At 47.1% G+C, this 19,291-nt stretch overlaps 1 protein-coding gene and 1 non-coding gene across 6 annotated transcripts in view; one reads left to right on the forward strand and one right to left on the reverse strand.

The window, feature by feature from the left end:
- LARGE1 (LARGE xylosyl- and glucuronyltransferase 1) overlaps positions 1-19,291 on the forward strand; it is a 602,335-nt gene that overhangs the window by 565,131 nt on the left and 17,913 nt on the right. For all 5 annotated transcript variants that reach the window (XM_061125420.1, XM_061125415.1, XM_061125416.1 and 2 more), the window contains one exon: positions 5,477-5,755. In XM_061125420.1, the coding sequence (XP_060981403.1) occupies positions 5,477-5,755 (279 nt within the window). The remainder of the gene's footprint in view (positions 1-5,476; positions 5,756-19,291) is intronic.
- LOC133044121 (U6 spliceosomal RNA) lies at positions 13,693-13,799 on the reverse strand. The gene has a single exon (XR_009689864.1). It is a non-coding gene; the product is annotated as a U6 spliceosomal RNA (small nuclear RNA).

The following is a 19,291-nucleotide window of genomic DNA, read 5'->3' on the forward strand; positions in this document are numbered from 1 at the left end:
GGGCACTGGTTCAATCCCTGGTTGGGGAACTAAGATCCTATATACATCATAAGTGCCCCCCCCCCCCACAAAAGGAAAAAAATTTAATTATTAACAACCCAAATCCATCCTTATGTATATACTTGTTATCAACGAAAGAATACAGACAGGACAGAGCCCCTCCTTCTGCGGCTAGCCCTGAGCATCCTCCTGGCCTGGGCTGCAGGAGACCTGGCACCTGCCCTCACCACCCCCTTAAAGACAGGCCCGGCACCTCTCACCTCAGCTGCAAATACCAACTGCAGATGCCTTCCCTTCAAAGCACACGCATCCCCCAGCATGGCAGACGTGTGATCCCCCCTAACGCATTGTGACAAGTACTGCCATCCAGACAATACCTCAGAGAACTCAAGGAATTCCACACCCAAGCAAGAGACACTTCGCGGGACATAATCAGAAATTATAAAGCAGTAGCACACAAGCTGATGAAGACGGCGGAAATGCCTCCTTCCACTCCACCCCACACATCCAATTACGATGCAGTGGGCTGACTGGTGCCTCTTGGATTGATTTTTAATTGAAGAAACATTTTGGGTATGTTTGTAAACCTTTGAGTCAGAAGGAGGCCCTACGTGAGTGCCACAACGAATTAGGGGAGCCGGCATGTGGGCTCCTGTGCCCGGCTCCCTCTAGAATTCCATTCAGAAAGAATGAATGTCGCCTGCTGCAGTGGTGGACCCGGCAGGGCTGCTCCTTGCCCAGCCACTCACTCCGGAGGGTGGTCGAAAGGACAGAGGGAGCTGGCCAGGAGGGATCCTGATTACAGCATCCCTGCCACCTGGCCGGGAGACACTTGCTCTTCCCTGCTTCTTGAAGGAAGCCCTTGAAGTACCAGCTGCAGTTCCAGGGACTCATGTGGCTGATGGGCCTGCTCTGTTTTCTGCAAGTGAGGGAAAGAGAACATGTGCTGAGCTAACGGGGTCCCATTCTTAAGTCCCATCGCAGCACAGCGTCTCTTGGGACCTTGTTAGAGCACAGATACACGGATCTCACCCCAGATCTGCCCAGCAGGGATCTCTGCAGTGGGACCCAGGAATCTGTGTTGTAATAAGCCTCCTAGGTGACCCTGAGCCTGCTGAAGCTTGGAAAGCATCATTCTAGAGAGTGAAAAGTACTCCTTTCACCATGTGACAGCCAGGGTGATCTTTATATATATATACATACAGCAGGTCACATCATTAGAACTCCCTGATGCATTCTTATCGCCTTTAGAATAGTCTTAGAGCTGCCCACCGAGACCTTGACGTCCCTGTATGACCTGACCCCTGACCATCCCCAAACACGTCTCTCCTTTTGCCCCTCTCTTGTCCATATGCCATCTACGCTGGTCCTGTTTCTTCTTACTTGAGAACACACTAAATTCTGTATCCCAGGGGCTCCTCCCTCTTTTTGGAAAACTTTTCGCCCAGGCTTTCTCAAGATCGAGACCAGTCTTTCTCCTTGTTCAGGGCTCACACTGACCTTTCCACTTGCCCTCACCCTTACTCTTCATCCTCTTTCCTCTTCTGTGGCCCATCTAGCCCTCAGGTCACTCTGATCTGATCGTGGTCTGCTTATTATCTTCTCTCCAGAAGTGCATTTGAAAACCTTGTCTTTCTCATTCATTCTGGGGCCCAGCACAGTACCTGCATGCTGTAGATGCTCAGTAGATATTTGCTGGAGCTGTGCGTATTTGAAAGGCTGGAATCACAGGTGTCAAGTACCAAGCGTAGATGTGTGCTGTCACTTCAGTCCTGTCCAACTCTTTGCAGCCCTGTGGACTATAGCCCACCAGGCTTCTCTGTCCATGGAATTCTCCAGGCAAGAATACTGGAGTGGGTTGCCATGCCCTGCTCCAAGGGATCTTCCCAACCCAAGGATCGAAGCCCCATCTCCTGCAGCTCCCACACTGCTGGCGGATTCTTTACCACTGAGCCACGAGGGAAGCCCCCATGTGCCGAGTGCCTGCTGCATGTCCAGTTCTGTGATAGACATGTGATGGTCAGGACTAAGGCTGTTCCCAGGCAGCAGTCACAAGGCTCCAGGAGCAGCTCTGGGCAAGCCCCACCAAACAACCACTTTTCAAGGCCCCTGCTTGTGTCACATTTGTTAATGTCCCATCGACCAAAGCACATCCCATGGCCAGCCCAGAATCAGTGAGGGGGAGGGTAATAGCAAAGCATGTAGATAGAGGGGGGGAAGAGTTTATAGCCAATTTGTCATTGACTAAGGTATTATTGTCCCCTGTATGCATGTGCGGAAATGGAAGCACAAACAACTATGGTCACTTGCCCAGAGATACTGACACAGGTCAGAGTTCAGACCTAGTTCTGCCTGAGCCCAGAACCCTCAGTTACCCTCTGGACCCCTCAGCCTGCCTTGCTCAGGGTACCAGATTGGAGTCATCTGCCTTGTAGGGAGCAGGTTCCCCATTCCAGCAGAGGCTGAGTGGCCACCTGCCTGGCTGCTTGGAATGACTGACATTCTAGAGTTCCTTCCAAGCCCAGTCTTCTAGATTTTGGACTCGGACATCTCCCTGACTGCTTCCTGACACCTCCACAGACTGTCTGGGGCTCCCTGTCTCAGTAGGACCCCCTGGGGGAAGCCTTCCAGACCTCTCTAGGCATTCCTGAGCCTTTGCCCTCCTCTTCCCAGCATGAAGCGATGGGGGGCATGGCGGGGGAGGGGAGAGCAGGGGACAGAGCATCAGGATGGGTCCTGGTATCAGCGTTTCCTCTCCTATGCTGCGTGCTCTTCAGCAAGTCAAGACCCTCCCTGAGGCTGAGCCCTTTCATCATAATGATGGTGTAATCAGACTGAAAATCTCAGAGGTTCTTTCCAAATGGATGATACTGCAGTTGCAGAATTAATCTTTGTCTCTTGAAACCCTCTCCATTGGTCCAGGTCCTTGATATGCCAGATCCTTATCTTCCTACCTAAGGAAGACTCAGCACAAAACTCGGTATCAACAAGAACTACACAGGGACAGACCTTAGGGAACAAGTGTGTTTGGGGGGAAACAACCAGGAGAAGGATGAAGAGGATGGGGGACCTCTGACCCCAAGAGAGACCAAGGAGGAAGAGGAGGAGGAGGAAATTAAGGGGAGCTGATGCCAAGCTTAGACCAGGTTCCAGTTTGGGGAGACAGGTGATGGGAACATCTTTCTCAGTCAAACCCAGTTCATGTTGAGTAGTGGTCTGGATCCCGGGCGCTGGAGTCAGACCTGGGTGTGTGGATCCAGCCTGTCTACCTTGTAGCTATGTGACTTGAAAGAAGTCGCTTCTCCTCCTGGAGCCTCTTCCCCTGTAACACAATGATGAGAATCTGCACTGTGTTTATAGCATTACTGTGAGTCTTAAAAGTGCTAACAGCCCAAATGTGGCTGGTATGCCGTAAACAACAGCTATGTGGTAGAGATTTATTGTATCATGATCACATTCTCTCTATTATCATCATTATGATGAACCTCGGTTTGTCTGTCTGCCTATTGCTCAGATCCCAGCAGGGAGCTTGGTTTTAAGGGACAAGAGAGATTGGAGCCGGTGGCAGGAAGACAGGAAGTGGCCGTGCCATCACTCGTTTTCACTCACTGAGGTTTTCTGGAACCTCTGGCGCTGATTCCTGTAGAGTCCACGTGGATGTGACATTTATCACATTAGCAGCACCTTTCTCCTGAAAACCCTAAGTATTTTGTGTCTCTGTCCTCACTCTAAACTCTTTGCTGAGAGGGGGGAAGACGAGCTGGATCAGGCAGGGCTTGCTCCCTGCTTAGAAAACTCAGACACAAAATCCAAAAGCAGGTCAGTGGGAGAGTCCCCAGCCAAAGTTGGCCTCCCTTCACACTCGGTCATGCCTCCTGCATCCCATCCCCTTTAGCAGTTCTGACATCCACATGCATGCAGAAATTATCCTTGCCCTTTACTCCCCAAATTTCAAAGGCTTTGTATAAACAGCTCTCTCATCCAATTGCAGAGTCCTTCCATTTTGCAGAGACTGAGATGCAGGTGGGATCATTCAAAATCCCAGGTTCTCAGAGCCCGGCAGAAACCAGGGGCCTTGTAGCAGAGGCAGAACACAAATTTCAGTGAAATCAAGCATTGTGGAGAATATAGTGCCTCTTTCAAAACTGGCTGTGGTCAATTTGATTAACAAGTGCTATAAAGTATGAGAAATGGAGGGCATTTTACCCCATGAATACCTTAATCCTCCTTAGTGAAAGAGGAAGCAAATCCAGGCAATACCAATTCACAGAATTACTGAGAGGAAACTGAAAGTCCGTCAGGAAAGCCATTGACACAAGATAGGTGTGCCCATTTTCTTTTGTTTAGAAGCATGGAAATGCATGGAATCTATTTCCTGGTAATTGTCCAGATAAAGTGAGCATTCTGATTCTGTACCTCTTGCTGGGTAGGGGGAAAAAAAAACTGAAATAGGCTTTTGCTGTTTTTTTAACCATAGATTTTATGTAGCAGGCACTTCTAATGCTTCTGGGGGGGGGGGAAATACTTTTTTTCTAGATGTCTCTTCAAACATTTTTGCAGAACCCTCTTGGTTGGGAGCACCTTTTGTTTTTTATCTGGGCTCCATCCTGTGCGCCCCGCCCCCCCCCCCCCACACCATGGCCCAGTGTCTCCAGGTAGATTTGCAAAATTGTAAGGTGCCCTGGAGCAGTAAGGGCTCTGAAAAATGAAGACAGCATCACCCCAGGCTCACTTTTGTCTCCAGCATTCACATGTTTTGGTTTTTTTTTTTCCTTCCCTTTGCCAGTGTTTTCTTTTCACTGTCTTCAAAGTCCTGTCCACGTACCAGTGCACACAGTCCAGGTCCAACACTAAAGCTGAATGGACACGTGGAGCCTCAATTCCTTCATCAGGAGAATGGGGGGAATGACAGATGAGGGGCACAGGGTCTGGGAAGTGTCTGGTGCATAGTGATGAGTCAGTCATTGTGGTTATCATCACTCCTATTATTACAGCTTGTTTTCATGCTCCTTGTTAACTCACGGCCTCCCTTTGGCCAAGCCTCCTATGCTGGTCGCTGCTTCAGGAGAATAGTGGCACTGCTGTCTACCTTTGCTGAGTGAGAGGGGGAGGTGGGGAGTTTTAAGCTGGAAAGGGATCTTTACATCATTCCATGTACTTTTCCCACCCACTGTTGAAAAGAGGAGCCTGAAAAGGCTTATAGTGAAATGTGACTCTATCCATGTCACCTGTCTGGTTGTAAACATTCAAAGGCTAGGAGCAAAAAGCCGTGTTTTGTGCCCATTTTATAGATAAAGGAACGGAGGTTTGGTGATTGGCCCCCGTCACACAGTATTTAATTAATGCTTAGAGCAGGGGTCTGGATTCGGCACCAGCCCCAGGCTGGCGGACGATGCGCAGATACGCAGATAATGGTTGGTTACGCCGGTGAGGCCCGCGCATGCGCAGGTGCGTCAGGTGTCCTTTCTTCTTGCAGGCTCCAGATGCTGGAGGCCATCTGCAAGCACTGGGAGGGGCCTGTCAGCCTGGCGCTCTACCTGTCGGACGCCGAGGCCCAGCAGTTCCTCCGCTACGCACAGGGCTCCGAGGTGCTCATGGGCCGCCACAACGTGGCCTACCACATCGTGTACAAGGAGGGCCAGTTCTACCCCGTGAACCTGCTGCGCAACGTGGCCATGAAGCACGTGGGCACGCCCTACATGTTCCTGTCCGACATCGACTTCCTGCCCATGTACGGACTCTATGAGTACCTCAGGTGAGGACGCGCTGGGTGCAGGCTCCAACGCCCCCTCTCTGAATGGGGCGGCTAGAACCCAGAAGGGGATGGGAACTACCTAAATCCACCCAGGGATACGGCCCCTGACTGCCGGGTTTGGAGGGGCCCCACGGCCACCCAATGCCTTCATTTTTCTGACTATTGGCTTGAAATCCCAGTTTACCTCATGAAATGTTCAAGGCAGAGCTTGGTCTAGAAAGCATCTCTTGTCTCCCAGTCTAATGCTCTGTCTATAGCTTTCATGAAAACATCCCTCTTCTAATTTTGGATCAGACAGCCTTCATCTAAGCATTCTAGTAAGATCACTGCCTATTCTGTAAAACAAATCAAAGTGGTGGTGATGGCTAACATGTATTGAAGTGCTCACTGAGTGCCTGGCACAGTTCTGAATACCTGACAAGTGGGATTTCATTCCCTCCCCTTGCAATCCTTGCCACAGGTACCATTATTAATCTTTGTTTTCCCAGTGGGGGACTGAGGGGCTGAGATGGGAAGTTGGTATGCGGGGCTGCATACCTACGAAAGTGGGAGCTGAGGGCAGCCGGCCTAACCCCAGGGCCGTGTACTGATCATTGCTGCTGCCTTGGCAGCTGTGACTCCCTTCCAGCCCTCCTAACGTGGAGGGCAGGGATCCAGCAGCTGGAGAAAGCGCTCGACTTGTGAGAGGCATAGATGGCTGTGTGGGGGGTGGCATTTGTTGTGGAATAACAAACCATCTGAAGCAGAAGGGACTGTAGAATCCACCTAGCCTGAAAGTCCCCAATCACACAAACTGAAGTCACAACATGTAACTGGTCCAAGTTTGCTTTAACCCTTTATCCCTGTCATATGTCAGCGTGAGTTACCTCTGCTCCTGAGTGCCTTCCTGATCCAGGTACCATGAGGGGTGGTTTGCATATGTTGTCCTGCTGGATCCATACGTCAAGTTTAAAAGGCAGGTATGGTTACACTCTCCCTGCCTCTGTGAACAGAGAGGCTCTGGGAGGCAAGGTAACCTGCTCAGGTACGCCTGGGCTGCGTCAGGATTTGAGCCAACATCTTCCTGACCCCAGCTCTACAGCCTGCCTGCTTCATACCTGCTGGCTGCTCTGTGGCTACCCACTGTGCCTGGCAGAACAGGATCAGGATTCTTTCTTGCCTGGTCTCTGGCCCTCCCCACTTCCCTCCACCATGTGTATCTGTCTGTCTCTCAGTCTTCCAGTCTTAAAAGAACTCCCACAAGAGTCTTTAACCCTTTGGTCCTGAAGCCAGAGTATGTGTTTGATGTGAGCACACCTGTCCCACCCCCCGCCCCGCCAACCCCTGCCCTGCTCTCGAGAGCAGGGGAAGGCAGTCGGTATTCCCTGTCCACTTTCTGAATTGAGTTTCCATCCAGGCTTATCTTGGGATGTTTCTGCCTGCTGAACAGGTGGAATCCCTTCCAGCCTGTCTCGGTTAAGAATCATAGATGAGTGACCTCACGGCAACACACCCCTCAGTCAAGCAGGATGGGCGGTGTCTTCTCAGAACACATGGGCAGTGACACTGAGCACCCTGAGTCCAGGACCCTGCCGGGGCTTCAGGAATGGAGCTGTCCTCCAGCTCCAGCTGGGCCTTGGGATCCCGGTGTGTGGAGTGAGGGCGCCCCCGCGTGGCAAGACCTCACTTTCAGCCCCTGATTCTTGTGAGACCTCAGCTGCTTGCAGGTTGGTGACAGACTCTGGGTGCATTGGGTAGGGTTTCGAAGTGAACAGATGGTCTGGGGGTAGAGCTGACCTCCCCCCTGCCAGAGAGAGGCTTCGGGACTGGACCATAGCCCACCCTGCACCCTCTGGTGCTCTTGTGCTGGAGCACCTGTGGAGACCTCCTTCCAGCTAGTTGAACTTGGCCCCGTCTTAAAAGTCAGGTCTCTGCTCTCCCATCCAAAGACTGTTTTGTCATGGTCCTCGTGATTTGAAAAATATTACACATGAACAGACTATTCAGAATGTATTTTATCTTCCTGTGTTTTATTGATCAAAGCTGTCAATAATTGCTAATCATGACCTTACCCAATGTGATATAACTGGTATTGCCCATTAATTAGCACTTTCTTACTGCAGAGTGACCTGAAGTTTGTGTTGGCCTGTAGCCACATCAGAGGAACATGTGTGGTTTCCCTTGTGCATTTTGAAATATTGCAAATTGCCCCTAAAAGCCCATTCCTTTTTTCACAGGCCAAGACCCTGAGCCGGAAATAACTGCTCCTATCCAGTGCTTTCTTTTTTAATTATTTTTAATTGGAGGATAATTGCTTTACAATGTTGTGTTGGTTTCTGCCATCCAATAACATGAAGCAGCCTTAAGTATTCATGTCTCCTCCCTCTCGAACCTTCTCCCCACCCCATCCCACCACTCTAGGTTGTCACAGGGAACAGCATTAATTTCCCTGTGTTACACAGAAACTTCCCACTAGTTCTCTGTTTTACATGTGGCAATGTATATATTTCATTTTCATTTCATACTTTCTCGGTTCGTCCCACCCTCTCTTTCCCTCACTGTGACTACACATCTGTTCTCTATGTTTGTATCTGTATTCCTGCCCTGCAAATAGGTTTATCAGTACCATTTTTCTAGATTCCATATATATGTGTTAATATACGGTATCTGTTTCTGACTTACTTCACTCTAACAGACTCTGGGTTCATCCACCTCACTGTAACTGACTCAAATGTGTCCCTTTTTATGGCTGAGTAATATTCTGTTGTATATAGGTACCACAGCTTCTTTATCCATTCATCTGTCCATTCATCCAGCCTCTTCTCGTGCACATGTGAAGAGAGACCAGAGAAGTGAAGTGACTTCCTATCTAGGGTGAAAAGATAGTGGGACTTCCCTGACTTTTCTTCTCCTCTATCCAGAGTTTCCATTCATTTAGTGAGTAACCATGACAGGGTACCTTAGGGCCCCCATATTTGTGACCCACACAGATAGGATCTGTGAATCCCATAGCTTTAGACCAACAGGAATGATGGCTGATTAAAGACAGACTCTTTAGGTACCCTGATGGGTGTGTCCTGTCCAAGGGTTGTCAGCCTGATCTGGGGTGGAGACAGTATAGGACGGATGTCCTAGAGAGTTCGACCTAAACGGAGGCCTGAAGACTGAGCTGGAGTTCACCAGGAGAGGGGCGATGTTCCAGGTGGAGAGAGAGAGATTCATTCTGGAGAGGCACGGTGGCCAGAGCCCTGATGGGGAGAACAGCAAGAGCTGATGTGGCCAGAAATGTAAGCCAGGGTGGGTCCTGCAGGGCTTCTGATAAAATGTGCTAAGGAGTTTATACTTTATGAGCAGGGATTGAGGGACAATGGAAAAACACTGAGAGCATGGCATGACTAGATGTCCATTTAAGGAAGATCATTTTCACTGCATCAGGGAAGGATCACAGTCAGTAGGGCAAGAGGAGATAAGTTAGGGGACGACTGCATTCATTCTGGCGAGACATGGAGGCCAGCAAAGGGATCGGAAGTAGCAGCAGAGACAGGTAGATGGACCAGAGAGCAATTCTGCAGCTGAAATCAAGAACTGTCTGCAAAGGTGGATGGGCTTTAGAAGGCAAGACAGGGAACCTCTTTCAAATGTTGCCACCCAAGACTTCCTCTGCAAAAGTCTGTACCTGGAAGTCCTGCCTGCTTTGGCCTGTTTTTTTGTACTGGGCCCCTCTTGATCTGCTGTGCCTATGTCCTTCTTGGACTGACCAGGATGTCATGGCATTGAACTTGAGTGTTACAGTGGATGAGGCCTGCACGGTGACCCTGGACCCCACTTGTACCCTATGCCATAAGTAAATGCGTGACTTCCAACAGTTCAGTTTTTTGCAGCCTGTTTCCTCATTGTGAAACGAAACAGACATACCAGGATTCGCAAATACAAATGCCGGCTGGGGCCAGGACCTTGGCCTAAAGGAGCCAAGGGTGGTGAGCATGATTCATCACTAGGGAGACAGGAGTCCCCATCTCAGGCAGCTGCCATCTGTGCACGCTGATGTGGAATTTACTGGAGAGGGTAGAGGTCAGGCGTAAGGTCTTTATATTTTGCAAGAGGAATGAGAAATCTGGATTTTCATGTTTTAATTTCTAGCGTTGACAAGTAATTTTTTTTAAAAAACTGAAACACGGTTGAGTCAAACCAAACATGTCTTCAGGATGAATAGAACCTTCTTGCCCCCAAAGACCAAAAGTTTGTGACCTCTGACCTTTAAAAAAAAATTTTATTGAAGCATAGTTGATTTTTTTCTATTGTTGCTAATTTATTAATAAATACATTTATTATACAAACATTTTATATCGCTATCTTTGTATGAAAAGCAAGACTGTTCCTTCATAATTTTAATGATAGGAGGGGAAAAAATCAGGAAAGGGCCTTCTATCCTCTGTTTTGTTTTTTAACTGATAGAGGCATATCGGTTAGAGAAAAGACTTTAGTAGTTCAGAATCTAGTTTGTCATTAGGAGACTAACCCTTTTCTATCCCTATGGCATCTTTCTAACTCTTTCTGAGAGGCCATGTTCTTAGGTCTAAACAGTGGTTCCTCAAATAGATAACCAAGTTGCTTTGTGGAATTAGCAGAGACACAAGTATGCCACTGGCTTTTTGTCTTTCAGGGACTGAGTATATGTAGACTCCACTTGGGGAGGGAACCCTGGCCACCCACAACCCTCAAAGCTTTTAATGTGGAAGGCATGCCTTCAACATGTGGAGCATAGTTGATTTACACTGTTGTGCTAGAGTGATTCAGTTATACGTATATTTATTTAGAGTCTTTTCTCATATAGGTTATTACAGTCTGTTGGGTAGCATGCCGGTCATCTTAGACATAGTAGTGTACATGTGTTCAACCCAGGCTCCTGATCTATGCCTCCCCACCCGTGTCTCCGCTTCAGTAACCCTAAGTTTGTTTTCAATATAAGTCTGCTTCTGTTTTGTAAATAAGTTCATTTGTATCTTTTTTAAAAATCAGATTCCACATGTGACTGATACATATTTGTCTTTCTCTTTCTGACTTGCTCCACTTAGTATGTGATCTGAGTCAGTCCATGGTGCTGCAGATGGCATCATGTCATTCTTTTTGTGGCTGAGTAACACTCCATTGTATATATGTGTACACATCTCCTTTATCCATCCCTCTTGATGGACACTTAGGTTGTCTCCACGTCTTGGCTATTGTTAATAGAGCCGCTGTGAACGTAGGGGTGCATGTATCCTTTAGGATGATGTTTTCTTTCCAGATGTATGCCCCAGCGTGGGATTCTGGATCATATGGTAAGTCTACGCTAAGGTTTTTAAGGAGCCTCCATACTGTTCTCCATTAGTAGTAGTACCATTTACATTCCCACCAGGAGTGTAGGAGGGCTCCCTTTTCTCCACACTCTCTCCAGCATTTATTAATAGTTTGTAGACTTTTGATGATGACTGTTCTGACCATTGTGAGGTGATACCTGATTATAGTTTTGATTTTCACTTCTCTGGTAATTAATGATGTTGAGCATCTTTTCCTGTCCTTTTTTGGCCATCTGTATGTCTTCTTTGGAGAATGTCTTTAGATCTACCTATTTTTTTTATTGCACTGGGTTTTTGTTTTGTTTTTTACATAGAGCTGCATGAGCTATTTGTAAATTTTGGTGATTAATCCCTTGTCAATGTGACCTCTGATCTTGATCATCCCTAGGAACTAAAATTTTGAGAACTGGTAAGGAGTATGATTCTATCAGAATAAGTCCCAAATCAGCACGCAGTCCTTTTCATGTGAAGATAACCATATTGACTTGCCGTAGGCTTAAGGAAAATTTTTTCAGTGAGTGGGATAGATTTGTTCCTGATCCAAACACTAAAAGTGGATATGTTCGTGACCAGCATTGCATTGGTTTGGGATGAGGTTCAGGGCACAGTTTGCCGTGGCAGCTGTGAGCCCCAACACCACCCCCAAAGATTGACTTCTTCAGCGTGGATATCCAACAAAATACTCTCCCCAAGCCTTGTTAAAGCATTACTGCTAAAAATGATGATAGTTGCTATTGACTGAACCCTTACCAGCTACCAGCATCCTTGCCAGCTGCTTTATATAAATTTCCTCTACTCTTCAACACTTCTTTATGAGGCAAGTGTTATAACAGGTGACCAAACTGATGCCCAGGGAGGTTAACTCTTACTGTCCAAGAAGAAAGGTAGACACCCCTACATTAGGCTGCTCAGTACATGGAAGCAGCTATATTCCCCCTTGAAACTCAGTATACCAGAGCAGTCTGATTGGCAGTCTTATCAGACCCCCAAATACTTACCCATATCACCTTTTTTTGGGGGGGGGGCTACTTGATGACCAAAAAAAGTTCAGCATCCCAGCTCTCCAGCAGTTGCTTAGTAACTAGCTAACATTACAGCAAAAACAAACAGATCAATTGGGAAATAATAAAATGGGCTCTATGCATAGACACAGCTGCAGTGTTTCACTGCAACCTCTCTCCCACCCCCTCCCCCTGGTTCTTCTAAAAAACGAGCGTGGAGACGTGCAGCCTTCACTCCTGATTTCACAAATGTCAAGTGAGATTCCGCAGGCATGGCGGAAGTCACGCAGACCTGCCTTGGAACCAGGTTCTGCTGTGCTCACCAAGGATGTGCCTTGGGGCTGCTTGTTTCATCTCCCCAACCCCCTTTCCTCAGTTAGTAAAGGGGCTAATCATAGCTTTGTGGGGGCTCTAGTAGGCGTTCAACAGGAGTTAACTGTCTGTGTTTTGGCCCCTTCTCAGCACACAGAACTGAATGTCTCTGCCAGGCCCCCACCCAGAACCCCCCACTCTTGCACACTCTGCTGCCTTCAGGACAGCCTGGCAACTTAGTGTAACAATCTCGTTTTTTAAGAAATGAGAAACTATGTACTCATACCCATTCACTCTTTTTTTTTTTTTTTTTTTATTAGTTGGAGGCTAATTACTTCACAACATTTCAGTGGGTTTTGTCATACATTCATATGAATCAGCCATGGATTTACACATATTCCCCATCCCGATCCCCGCTCCCACCTCCCTCTCCACCCGATTCCTCTGGGTCTTCCCAGTGCACCAGGCCGGAGCACTTGTCTCATGCATCCCACCTGGGCTGGTGATCTGTTTCACCATAGATAGTATACATGCTGTTCTTTTGAAATATCCCACCCTCACATTCTCCCACAGAGTTCAAAAGTCTGTTCTGTATTTCTGTGTCTCTTTTTCTGTTTTGTATATAGGGTTATCATTACCATCTTTCTAAATTCCATATATATGTGTTAGTATGCTGTAATGTTGTTTATCTTTCTGGCTTACTTCACTCTGTATAAGGGGCTCCAGCTTCATCCATCTCATTAGGACTGGTTCAAATGAATTCTTTTTAATGGCTGAGTAATATTCCATGGTGTATATGTACCACAGCTTCCTTATCCATTCATCTGCTGATGGGCATCTAGGTTGCTTCCATGTCCTGGCTATTATAAACAGTGCTGCGATGAACATTGGGGTGCACGTGTCTCTTTCAGATCTGGTTTCCTCAGTGTGTATGCCCAGAAGTGGGATTGCTGGGTCATATGGCAGTTCTATTTCCAGTTTTTTAAGGAATCTCCACACTGTTTTCCATAGCGGCTGTACTAGTTTGCATTCCCACCAACAGTGTAAGAGGGTTCCCTTTTCTCCACACCCTCTCCAGCATTTATTGCTTGTAGACTTTTGGATAGCAGCCATCCTGACTGGTGTGTAATGGTACCTCATTGTGGTTTTGATTTGCATTTCTCTAATAATGAGTGATGTTGAGCATCTTTTCATGTGTTTGTTAGCCATCTGTATGTCTTCTTTGGAGAAATGTCTGTTTAGTTCTTTGGCCCATTTTTTGATTGGGTCATTTATTTTTCTGGAATTGAGCTGCAGGAGTTGCTTGAAAAATATGGAACGCTTCACGAATTTGCGTGTCATCCTTGCGCAGGGGCCATGCTAATCTTCTCTGTATCGTTCCAATTTTAGTATATGTGCTGCCGAAGCGAGCACCCATTCACTCTTAAAAACTACTGAGTGAGCACCTACTATACACTCGGCGGCAGGCAGCATCGTGGTACTTAACCTCTCAAACTTCCTGTGAGTGGGGACCACAAGGTTTCTCCGCCCTGAAGGCTCTGGGAGGATGAAGTGGAGTAATGGTCGGAAAGCACGTGGCTGCCATGTCCCACACTGCACAGGTGTGGTCGTACATCTGCGTGGCCAGGCCCTGTTCCAGGCGCTGGGGCTGTCGCAGTGCATGGGACAGGCCAGGTTCCTGTCCATGCAGGGTCTGTGCTCTAGAGGGCGCTCCAGCTGCGGGCGCTGCCGCTACTCATAGCAACACAGGTACGGAGATAAATTTACAGGAGCTGAGATCCACAAGACGATGACCCAGTGTGGGTGGGCGGGGCAGGCCTTGAAAATGGCTCAGCCGTGAAGGACTAGTTGGTATCCAGGCATGGACTGTCTTGGCGTGTTTGAGGAATGTTGCAGAATGGCCGAAGCTCAGACAGCTCCATTAGCTGGCACTTCCCACATCCACAAGACTGGGGCAGGTGTCTCACCTCTTTCCCTCACCCAGCAGAATCCTCATCTTTGTTCAGTGCTTGCAGCTTTAAACCCCTCTGCTTTGCTTTTTTGCCAACATTGCCTTGCTCCCTAGGGGACAGACCTGCCCCATTGATTGAGACCATATCCTGGCTGTACGGGAGTGACAGATTCCACTTCTATTGCGTCCTCTGCAGGGTGGTGTCTCACCGTCCTCCCCCAAGACGAGTCCCCTGGCACGTGATGGCTGCTCTGTCAACACCGGTTGAATGAGGGCAGACATGTGAACAAGGGCCAGGAACAGGTGGTACCATGCGAGGCCAACTGGCTTCTTGATGAGGGACGTGACCAGGTGGCATTTCCTTGTGTTCGTCATTGTTTCTACAACAGTGAACATTTGTTGAGCACGTATTATAGGCCAAGCACCGTGGCAAGAGCTTCTGCATGTGTTTTGTCATTTAACCTTATCACAGTTCATTTAACAGATGAAGACACCTGGGTGAAATAACACACCCACAGGCACAGCATTACTAAGCAGAAAACCCATTTAGCCTGCGTTTATCCAAAGGCATTCTGTGCTTAAACTATACTTCAATTTTTATAAAAAGGTTATTTAACAATGTTGTATTAATTTCTGCCCTATGGCAAGTGATTCAGCTATACATATATATACAATATATAACCTCTTCAATGTTGGTTTATCATAGGACATTGCATATAGTTCCCTGTGCTTACAGTAGGACCCTGTTGTTTATCCATTCTGTGTATTAATATAATAATTTGCATCTGCTAATGCCAAACTCTCACTCCATTCCTCCCCAGCCCCTTGACAACCACAACTCTGTTTTCTATGTCTGTGAGATTGTTTTGCAATAAATTCATTTGTGGCATATTTTAGATTCCACATATAAGTGATGAAGGTGAAAGTGTGAGCTGCTCAGTCGTGTCTGACTCTTTGCAACCCCATGGACTGTAGCCTGCCAGACTCCTCTAATCCTTGGAATTCTCCAGGCAAGGATACTGGAGTGGGTTGCCATTCCTTTCTCCAGGAGATCTCCCCGACCCTGGGATTGAACCCAGGTCTCCTGCATTGCATGCAGGCAGATTCCTTACCGTCTGAGCCACCAGGAAAGCCCAGTGTAAGTGATACCATATGGTATTTGTCTTCCTCTTTCTGGCTTACTTAATATGATAATGTCTCGGTCCATCCATGTTGCTGTAAGTGGCATTATTTCATTTAATGGCTAATATTCCCTTGTATATATGTATATACCACATCTTCTTCATCCATTCATCTGTCAATGGACATTCAGGTTGGTCCCATGTCTTGGCTACTGTAAATAGTGCTGCAGTTAATACAGGGGTGCCTGTACCTTTTTTAATTTGAGTTTTGTCTGGATATATGCCCAGGAACAGGATTGCCAGATCATGTGGCAAGTCTATTTTTAGTATTTTTGAGGAGCCTCTATACCTTTTTCCATAATGGCTGCATCCACTTACATTCCCACCAACAGTATAGGAGGGTTCCCTTTTCTCCACACCTTCTCCAGCATTTATGGTTTGTAGACTTTTGATGATGGCCATTCTGACTGGTGTGAAGTGATACCTCATTATAGTTTTGATTTGCATTTCTCTAATAATTAGAAATGTTGAGCATCTTTTCATGTGCCTGATGGCCATCTGTATGTCTTCTTTGGAGAAATGTTTTATTAGTTCTTCTGTCTACCTTTTGATTGGATTGTTTGCATATTTTGGAAATTAAGCCCTTGTAGGTTATATTGTTTACAAATGTTTTCTCTCCATTCCATAGTTGTGTTTAACCTGTTTGTGGATCCAAATGCCTGATGGGCCCATCTCTGTCATCATTGTGATGGCCATGATCATCCTCCCCGATTGTAGTTATCAAGTGCCTTCTATGCATTGAAGAACTGTCTCAGCTTCTACATGAGATGGCCCATTTAATCTGCCCAGGTCCTAACACTAGCCCCATCTCACAGGATAAAACAGTGGCACAAAGATGTAAGTTGCTGGAGAGTAAGAGCAGGTGAGTGTCCAAGTAGGGCCTGAATCTGCACAGGCTGCCCTCCAAACTGGGAAGCTCTTGATAGCCCCTCCAGTGACCGCTGGCTCACAGCTAACCCAGGACAGCACCCAGAAAGCACCCTTGGTTCTTCAGTCATAATTGCTAACAGGGAACAGGTTACATTATTGCTAACAGGTAGGAATGAATAAGGATGTTGAGATGGACGTGAGATACTGACCAGAGTCCCTGGCAGAGATCTGGGTGCAATCAACAATGGCTTTTTCTTTTATTAATTTGCCCTGACAGCTCATTTGTAGCTTTTCTTTCTTTTCTGCCCCTCCCTACCTAACTTCAACTGGATATGTTAATACCATCAATTCAGAAGCCACAAGTCTTGCTGCCCCCCACCCCAGGTTTCAGAGGACTCTGCCCATCTCTGCCTGCATTCCTGATGTGTCTTACAGCTCCATTCCCTGTAGTCAGCCTTACCTCCCTCATTTGCAAGTCCTTGCTGTTGTCCCCACATACTTCCTGGAAGCCTATCTACTGGGAACTCATTTCCTAGGCAACTGGAATAGAATCTAAACAAAACCATATTACCTGGCTGCCTGAGCAGGGGTGTGAAGCAAGGCCTGGGACGGGCTGTGCCCAGGTCGGCCTCCACAGTTACCACGCAGATGAGAAGCAAACCTAGCCCAGAGGTAGGCTGCTAAGTCCTCCTGAGAGGTGTTATTGAGATGATCTCTCATTGCTCTAGTGGAAGCCAGGCTCTGTCGGGTCCTCTTGAAGCTAGGCAGTATAAGGGGTGTGGGGGCATCTGGAAACAGGGGGGCTTCTCAGAGCTACACACACATTTTTCTGTGCCCCTCCAAGGGCTGGTGGTATCTATGGCCGTGTTTTCTTGCCTGGAGAATCCTGTGGACGGAGGAGCCTGGTGGGCTGCTATCCATGGGGTCGCAGAGAGTCAGACAGGACCGAAGCGACTTAGCATAGCATGCATGCATGGCCATGTTAACCCTGCTGCTTCTCACCATCTGCCAGTTTGCTCACTGGTTCGTTTGCACTGTACCCACACAGTTCCAGGAATAAGCAGAAATCAGAGAAGTACGGGGGCATTTAAGACACATGTCTCAGCCTCCTCTTCAAGTAGGGATCACCCCAGCTGTGCCTGTCGACTCCTCGTGAGCCTCCCGGGAGGATACAAGGGTGCAGGCAATCCTTGCAGACTGAGAGCTGTCTACAAGCACCCTCCATGCACCAGGAGTTGTGCTAGGTGCTTGACAAATGTGACTGTTTTTATCACAAACGTTACCATTTTTTAAATGCAGAAGATATACTTGATCAGAAGCCCCAAGTGACAGAACTACAGTTGCCATCTGGCCCTGTCCTTTCCAAGGGCCTTCTTCACAGTACTATCTGTTCTGTCATGTAAGATAACCACAGATTGATTCCTTCATTTATTTAATACCTGCTGTGTGTCTGGCACAGTGCTGGAGCAAGAAACATAACCATGAGCAAGGCTCATCCCTGACCTCAAGCGCAGCAGAGCTGATGGGTCCATGAGCAGCCAACCTGTGTGTTATTAACGCTGCCACCACCCACCGTCCCCGTCTACAAACAATAAATGCTGGAAATGATGGAGAGAAAAGGGAACCCTCTTACATTGTTGGTAGGACTGTAAGTTGGTACAACCAATGGTACGACCATTACGGAGGATAGTATGGGGGTTCCTTTAGAAACTAGAAATAGAATTCTCATATGATCCTTCAATCCCAGTCCTGGGCATGTATCCAGAGAAAAACCATAATTTGAGAAGGTACATGCACCCCAGTGTTCATGTTGGCACTATTTACAATATCCGAGACATGGAAGCAACCTAAATCCAACAGAGGAATGGGTAAAGATGTGGTACAAATATCCAGTGGGATACTACTCAGCCATTAAAAAGAATGAAATACCATTTGCAGCAACATGGATAGACCTAGAGATTATCATACTAAGTGAAATACAAAGACAAATGTCATATGATATCACTTATATTTGGAAACTAAAAATGCTACAAATGAACTTATTTACAATATACAAATAGACTTCAAAAACAAATTTATGATGACCAAAGGTGGGAAGGGGAGGAATAAATTAGGAGTTTAGGATTAACATACACACACTTGTTGTTTAGTTGCTAAACTGTGTCTGTCCAGCTCTTTTTGTGACCCCATGGACTATAGCCCACATTGCTCCTCTGTCCGTAGAATTTCCCAGGCAAGAATACTGGAGTGGGTTGCCATTTCCTTCTCCAAGGGATCTTCCCAACCCAGGGATCAAACCAGAATCTTCTGCATTGGCAGGAAAATAAGATAATCCATAAGGACCTACCATATAGCACAGGGAAGTCAGTATTTTACAATAATCTATATAGGAAAAGAACCTGAAAAAGAATGGATATTTGTATAATGGAACCACTCTGTCATATACCTGAAACTAACAACACTGTAAATCAACGATACTGCAATATGAAATTTTTTTTTTTAAGTCCAAAATGAACCAGTCCCATAGAAGATGTAGCTCCGCATCAAACGGGACACATCAAGACCAACAGAGGTGGTCAGGGGAGGTACAGGGAAGCAAGTTCCTCTAATTGGCTGCTCACAAAGCCTTAAGAGAAAGAGTGATGCTGTTCTGGTTTTGGAAGCAGAGGCACACTCCAGCACAAATTTATTTCCCTTCTCCTGTTCCTTTTACTATAACTTTCCTGTGAGTGAGTCCTGGGAACTTGTATGAGCATCGCTTAGGTTCTTTACAACTCAGGCTTGATTAAAAAGTGGTCTCTCTGACATTTGATGCTGCGGGTATCCAAGCTCTGAGAGCTGAGGTCTCGTTCTCTCCTGGCAGCCTGACAGCAGCCCCTGTACCTTCAGCCCCATGGTTCCCA

The sequence above is a fragment of the Dama dama genome, chromosome 22 (genome assembly GCF_033118175.1).
Source record: "Dama dama isolate Ldn47 chromosome 22, ASM3311817v1, whole genome shotgun sequence".
Lineage (NCBI taxonomy): Eukaryota > Metazoa > Chordata > Mammalia > Artiodactyla > Cervidae > Dama > Dama dama.